The sequence below is a fragment of the Xyrauchen texanus genome, chromosome 23 (genome assembly GCF_025860055.1).
Source record: "Xyrauchen texanus isolate HMW12.3.18 chromosome 23, RBS_HiC_50CHRs, whole genome shotgun sequence".
Classification (NCBI taxonomy): domain Eukaryota; kingdom Metazoa; phylum Chordata; class Actinopteri; order Cypriniformes; family Catostomidae; genus Xyrauchen; species Xyrauchen texanus.
Window position 1 is genome coordinate 1,622,517 of NC_068298.1, and position 7,233 is coordinate 1,629,749.

Genomic DNA, 7,233 nt, shown 5'->3' on the forward strand with positions numbered 1-7,233 from the left:
ATCCCACCTCCACCTCATCTCCACATATTTTCTAGATTCATTATCTAAACAAGTAAAGTCCAGAGGGTTAATCAGGACTCGAGTCGAGTCTCAAGCTCCGAGTCCTCCATTATACGGACAGCAAGTCAAATACGTTTACTGCTTCAACACAAGATTACATTAACAAACAAACTACTGAATATTCTTAAGTATATTTTATTGAACAATTTGAATGTACTTGGCTACAATTGCTGTTAGGATGAATTAAAAATTATGATTTAAAATAACTTTTATGTAATTTCTGAGCAAATAGCACAAACAATTGTCAACCTGCTGTTACCCATAATATTAGTGTCGCAAATTCAGTCTTGTTTTATTTGATATATGTATACAAATAAAAAAAGTTTTAAATAAGTTTGGATGCATCAAAGTTTAAAGGCATTAAAATGTTGAAAGTGTTTGATAATCTTTCAGATGTATCAGTGATGTCTCCACACACTCTTTGTGTTCGCTCAGAATAAATTTCACTTGCAATAAAATGACAAATACATTTTTATTTAAAATCAAGTTCAGCATTACAACTTGAACACTGACTAATTCTGAAGCAATGGTTTATTAATATTCTGCAAACACGGGAAATATCTTTGAAGATGAAATAATCAAATGAGACAAAACACCAAACTCTCCAAAATCACACAGATACAATATCAAAACTATAAATGAAGACGAATTATTAACAAACATGATCCAACAGACAGATTAAAGCAACACGACTAATATGTGATATAGAGTTAAAATGGTGTGAAAAATAAACCCAAAGGGCAACAACATGATGATACTGTCACATTTGATTCAGAGGAATCATTCTGACAAGTGAATCATCACGACTGAACAGAAGCAGATGAATATAATCAAATAAAACACAGATAGTTCATTCAACACAAAAATAAACTGAAATGAGTCTCAAGTCGATACAAAATCAAAAGACATTTTCAAAACTAAAGACTGCATATGAAATGATTTCTAATATCTGTGATGAAATCTGCCGTTTCTCTCATGAATCTTCTGTTCTGTGTTGATGTCGGTGTCTAAATCTTGTCATTCTCAGTTTTGATCTATAGAGTGATTTCCTCTTCCTGTTTCCTTCCTAAAAACATCAGATTATCATCATCATCACACTCTTAATATTTGCATGTGAAATGCATCATGATGATGATAAATGTGTCACCTGATGTGTGTGTGCTGCAGTATCTGATGTAGATGTGAAAACCTCCTAACAGAGTCAACAGAAGCATCATCTCCAAACTCCACACCACCACAAACACCACAGACACTGAACACTCAACTACACAAACACAAGATACACAATCAACAACACTCAGATTTAAACAAGACCTGTTTACTGCTGACATCATGTAATGTACAGAAGTGAACTAAAGACTGTCGACCTGCATCATTATTGTGTCTGTTTTAATAATCTGTGAACATTAATAGATCTCACCAGGACATCGGTTTACACTAATGTTCTTCTGTCCACGACTGACGTGGTTGTTCACAGTGCAGATGATGTTTCCAGAAGTTTCCTCATCCAGATGAATGATGTTATTTCTATCCTCCAGTTCTTGTCCATTCAGAGTCCATCTGAAGTTGAGCTGATCCCCCTCAGAGGAGCAGGACGCTCGCTTCTCCCCACTGGACGAGCAATTGATTGACACTTCCACTGAGCCAATAGGAGCTGGAGGGAGGGACACCGCACAGTCACATGACAAACAGGTTCAGAATAACGTCTAAACTACTCAAACTATTTGTATAATGTGCATTATGTGTTCTCTTCAGAACAATTTTCTATATGATGGAAAATCTGATGATCTACTACATTTGTTAATATGTGCAGAACGCAACAATACCATTAACTCGACTTGAGATTCAATTTCCATTCTGACGAATCAGGCGAGAGAAATATCAGTCATGATTTGATCAATCTCTAGAATCATTCATTGATCAGACAAGAGTTATGACATTTTCAACAAAATTGGATTAAATATCAAAATAAATGTAATTATTTTCTGAGATTATAACTGGATGCCACTTGCTGAATTAAACATGTGACATAGTGAGGTCATGTGACAACAGTGTAGCGTACAGTACTACTGTTTGAAAGGTGAAATATTGCATTCTGTTTGACATTATATTTGTGTTTAAATAGAATACAGTGTACACTGTGCAGTATATAGTGAGCAGTACACTAGTATTTATTCTGAAGATCATCTTAATCAATGTAGTACAAACATTCCACAGAGAACTACATGAATGAAAACTCACAACTATGACACTATTTTATGAGAATAAGAGTGAGATCTGTGGAGAAAGTGAGATTGTAATTATTGTGATGAGAGATTTACTGTACCTTCAACAATCACTGGAAGATATACATCATGTGTAATTGAGCCGTATGAATTATAGAGCACTAATGTGTATGTCCCTGAATCTGTTCTGATCACACTGTTTATAATCAGAGTCCTATTATTAATGATAAACTCAGATCTGTTTATAATGGATTCATGTTCATACACAATCCTGTTCTTCTTAACTTTAATAAATCCCTCAGTTGTATTGTCTGTCCTCTTATCTAACCACAGGTGTTGATCTCGAGTGTCCGTCACCATCTGCAGATAGAGTTTGTGTCCCAGAGCTGCGTAACAGGGATCTGTCTGATTAAACCTGCAGAACATCTCCACACCTGAACAACACAAACACAAACACTGAAATATACCAACATCATCAACATCTGAACATTATTTAAAGCACTGTAAGGATTATGTGTGTGACCCTTACTGGTACAAATAACTCTCATCATAAATGAATATCACATTTACTCATAGAAGAAATCACATATTAAACAATATTCACAGAATTAAAGTTGTACAGAAGAAACATTTCAGACAGACAGTTTATCTGATCGAATAAAAGATCTGATCTCAAATAATCTTCATCATAAACAGACACTCAACAGTAAAAATAATAATTGTATTTGTCAGGAATGATTGTTGTAATTCACTGTTGTCTGTAAGACACAAATAAATATGAAATGAACTGAAACTGTTTATCTTTGGCTTTAAATATCTCAGATAAAAAGACACGGTCAACTTAAAGGAATATTCGGGTTCAGTACAAGTTAAACTCAATCGACAGCATTAGTGGAATAATGTCCATTAACACTAAAATAATTTAGACTCGTCCGTCCTTTTCTTTAAAAAAGCATAAATTTAGTTTAAAGTGAGACACTTACGATGGAAGTCAATGGGGTCAATATTTGAAGGTTTAAATGCAGAAATGTGAAGATTATCATTTTATAAAAGTACTTACATTAATTCTTCTGTTAAACTTGTGTATTATTTGAGCTTTAAGTTGTTTAAATCATCGATTTAGGGTTTTAGTGATTGTTGACATTACATCATCATGGCAGTGAAGTTGTAAAACTGTCCATAACTTCACACAGAAAATGTTAGTAAGTGATATTATCATACTAAAATCATGTTTACATGCATATTGTTTGAATACTCGAGTATTTTAACATTCAATAATTGGCCCTCATTCTCTTACATTGTATGTGCCTCACTGTAACACATCATTTGTATTTTTTTCTAAATAAAAGGAGGGCTGAGTCAAAATGAATCTTTGTGGTAATCAATATTATGTCACATATGCTGTCTATTGAGTTTACTTGAACTGAACCGGCCCTTATAAAAAATGAAATTTTCCATTCTTGCCAAAGGTTTGCTGGAGGTTCTCCTCTACTGGTTAAGAGGTGCAAACGTCTGGCAAACATTCTGGAAAATCACAAGCTCATTTACATGTGAAAATAATGAGCGGAATATTTGTGGCTAGTTTACATTTTTTGTATTGGGGAACATTGCTTTAATAAAAAGTTTTCATAATTTTGCTTTAACACAATGATAATATAAAAATCAATTCTTTTATTTTGAATATAATTAGTCTTTGTAATATCACGTTAAACATTTCTTTCAAAGGGGGTCTTTTGCAATGGGATCATCATATATGGGGGTCCTTGACATTAAAAACGTTGAAAAGCCCTGGTCTAGGACATATGCAGGAATACGCCGTATGCCCACCTACAGTATGTTCCTGAGGATATTGCGTATGCCCACCTAAAATAAGTGATGATACGTATGGACGCCAGACAGGGGCGGGTTTAGGATTTCTGAGGCCCCCAAACATTCGACCAAGCTGGGGCCCCATTTCGAAAATGTTTGCTTAAAAATTCACACAAAATGTATTTTTTAAATCATAATTTTACAACTTCGTACAAGGAAAAGTTCAATGAAATGCATCTTAAAGTTAGAATTACAACTTGTAGGCTCGCGCAGAATTTCTCAACTCAATTTCGGCGAGCTTTTAGCTGCAACATAATGTATGATGCCCAAAGGCATAGGGTGTCTTATTCATTGTGAAACTGTGTTTCCATATCTGTCACTCACTCGACGTTGTGTCGATGAGTTGACACTAGGGGTCACTTCTTGGGAGCCCAGACATCTCTGATTTTTGAGAAAAGGCCAATGAGAATTGGTGTGTGGAATTTGCATGCCACTCCCCGGACATATGGGTATAAAAGGAGTGCCGCTTGCATACACACACTCAGACTACTTCTTCTGAGCCGAGTGGACGTATTCCACAGAGCTGAATTCCTCCAGCTGTTCCATTCATCTCTCTCTCTCTCTCTCTCTGAAAAGCTGTTGGATCTACGGCGCATTACAACGGTTCTCCCTCACAAACAACGGTTGTGTTGAGTAACCCCTGGGCACTTCGACAGCTGGGCAGAGCTTCTTTATATATATATATATATATACACACACACTCACACACATGTATATATATACAGATGAAAGAGTAGATTTTCCTCTAAAAGAGTGGCACAAACAAAAGCGTATTTTTCAAGATGCCTTTTCGTTTGTGTATGCTTCCTGGTTGCGATCGTTACCTTTCTGCTTCCCACAGCCACTATCGCTGCCTCTTGTGTTGGGCACTGCCCACGCGGGGACAGCGCTTGTGGATGGGTCATGCACTCACTGCTATGGAATGATTCTGGCAACGTTGCAGTTGCCACTTTCTCTCGTAAGAGATCCTTCTACCCACGGGTATGAGGCATGGTCGGTTGGCACTGGGGGCGATTTGGGGATTTCAATGGGAGCTTCTCAGCCGGAAACCCCCACGGATCTCCCATTCCCCAGCATGCTCGTTTGTTCCCAGCGAGTTCAGCAATGTGACCGCCGGCTCGTCTCAGGGCGAGTGTGCGGTCGCGGCTCACGAAGTGGATGAGTTTTCGATTACAGCATCGGAGAGTGGGTTGGTTGCTTGCCTAGGTGGCTGCGAGCGTCGGGATGGAGTGGAATCCTCTGCTCCCCTGAAACCTCGCGGTCCGGGATTGGTCCCGGGGCACAGAGCGCGCTACGGCCACGCCCCACCCCCTACCTTTCTTCCCAGAAGTGCATGAAGAGCTCACACGATCGCAGCGGGCACCTTTTACTGCCAGGACCCGGTTCGCGGGCTCATCCTCTCTCACTACCTTCGATGATGGGGATGGGTGTGCTCGGCGAGTCCCCAGGTAGGTAAGGCGATCGTGGTGCTCTTGTGCCCCCAGAGTGCCGCCACATGGCAGAGGCGTCTGAGTCTCCTGTCCAGGGCCTGTGGGTTTACGTCGTCACTCACGACTGAGCCTACAGTGCCATTGGACAGGCCACCTCCGCCCTGCACGCCACGGCTCTCCTGTAAGTGCACCAAGCCGTGGCGCTCAAAGAACTAGACAAGGGTAGTTCTGACACGAGATTGATGCAGGAGCTGCGCTCAGTGTCTGGTCTCGCCCTTCGAGCGATGATGGTCACGGCGTGGTCTCTCAGGCAGGTGATCCCCACCTTAGTATTCAAGGAGCGCCACCTTTGGCCCAACTTGGTCAAACCAGGTTGGCCTATTCGGCGGCACCGTAGAGGATTTTGCCCAGCAATCCTCAGAGGTTAAAAGGCAGATGGGGACCATTCAACACATCCTGCCCTGGCGCAACGCAATGTCTCGCACCCCCGTTTGTTTGTTGCCAAGGGTGTCCCCCTGCGGCAGCAACATTGGCTCCTCCACAGCCCGCCCCAGTAGGCTGGCCCCGGCGTCGAGCCACCCACAGAAAGCAAACACCACCAGTCTCATGGCCAGTCGCCAAGAACCCAAGAAAGGCTTCAAAGCGTTCCCGAGACAGGCAGTCCAGGAAGTAGGAGACTCACTGCACAGGAGCGGTAAGAGCACCACTCCATCCCCTGGTGGAGGGCTGGGTGAAGGTTCTTTTATTTTCCTTTTCTTACCTCACCGCATGCCCCAAGGGCCGCAGTACCCACATTCTAAGAAAAAAAGCTGTCTTCTCATTTCCTGGGCCTCACAGTTGGTGTCCCCGGCCATCGTTATCATGACCACCGGGCACCGTTTCTCTCTCTGGCAGGCATGAGCCTCAGAAGCGGGCATATGGCAGCTGCGTATAAACGTGACCCATAATTGACATGTTTTCCATAACTAACCTTTTGCATCCCTTACAGATGTAAAGGTAATAAATGTATGTATTCCTAACCAACCATTTGCTCCCCCTACAAGTAAGTGCAAAGTAATCTTTGTTCCCTTACCTTAAACTAATGCTAAACTTTATCAAGTGTAAACCATTTATTCATGATCTTTGACATCCGATGAGTTTGCTTCACAGGCAATATCCACAGTTTTAGAAACACATTTTCACTGCTTTGTTAAAAGTAAAATTTAAGAAATTTTTTGTTAGAGCTATAGCTAAAATGAAATACTTTATTATGTTTTAGTAAAATAAACCTATTTGTAAAACTAATGCCAAACATTTGTTTTGATATTCATCATTTTAAAGTGAATATGTAAGCTGCTTTGTGGCACATCTTGTATGTATTGTTTTAGAGAGACACTTTCTTATCTTTGATAATAACAAAGTCTTACACCATGCATTATTTTGTCTCCTCAGTTTTGTTACTAAGAATTGTACACCATTAAATATACATAATTCAAACACATTTTAAATGTAATACTAATTTTTATGTCTTACAATAATAATTACAATAATAAATATAGCTGCAAGCAGTGATACCGGGGTCAAGCTAATTATCGGAACATAGCACATTTAGAAATAGCATTATCATTTTTGACCATAAGGTGGCACTGTCCTGAAACTTTTGAGTCCCT

General features: G+C 39.8%; 1 protein-coding gene across 1 annotated transcript; it reads right to left on the reverse strand.

Moving 5' to 3' along the window:
- Positions 1 to 787: 787 nt before the first annotated feature.
- LOC127663205 (uncharacterized) lies at positions 788 to 6,438 on the reverse strand. Its single transcript, XM_052154710.1, has 6 exons — positions 6,420 to 6,438; positions 2,614 to 2,719; positions 2,387 to 2,481; positions 1,481 to 1,714; positions 1,208 to 1,324; positions 788 to 1,126 (listed from the first exon to the last, which is right to left on the reverse strand). The coding sequence occupies exons 1-6, from the start codon at positions 6,436 to 6,438 to the stop codon at positions 1,095 to 1,097; spliced, it is 603 nt and encodes a 200-aa protein (XP_052010670.1). The 3' UTR covers positions 788 to 1,094.
- Between the last annotated feature and the right edge of the window lie 795 nt (positions 6,439 to 7,233).

Excerpts from the sequence above, each read along its gene's own strand:
- LOC127663205 (XM_052154710.1), bottom strand. Across the intron at positions 2,482-2,613 it reads ACTCGAGATCAACACCTGTG|TGTGATCAGAACAGATTCAG; the intron begins GTTAGATAAGAG and ends GATTATAAACAG. Across the intron at positions 1,715-2,386 it reads TCTTCCAGTGATTGTTGAAG|CTCCTATTGGCTCAGTGGAA; the intron begins GTACAGTAAATC and ends CCCTCCCTCCAG.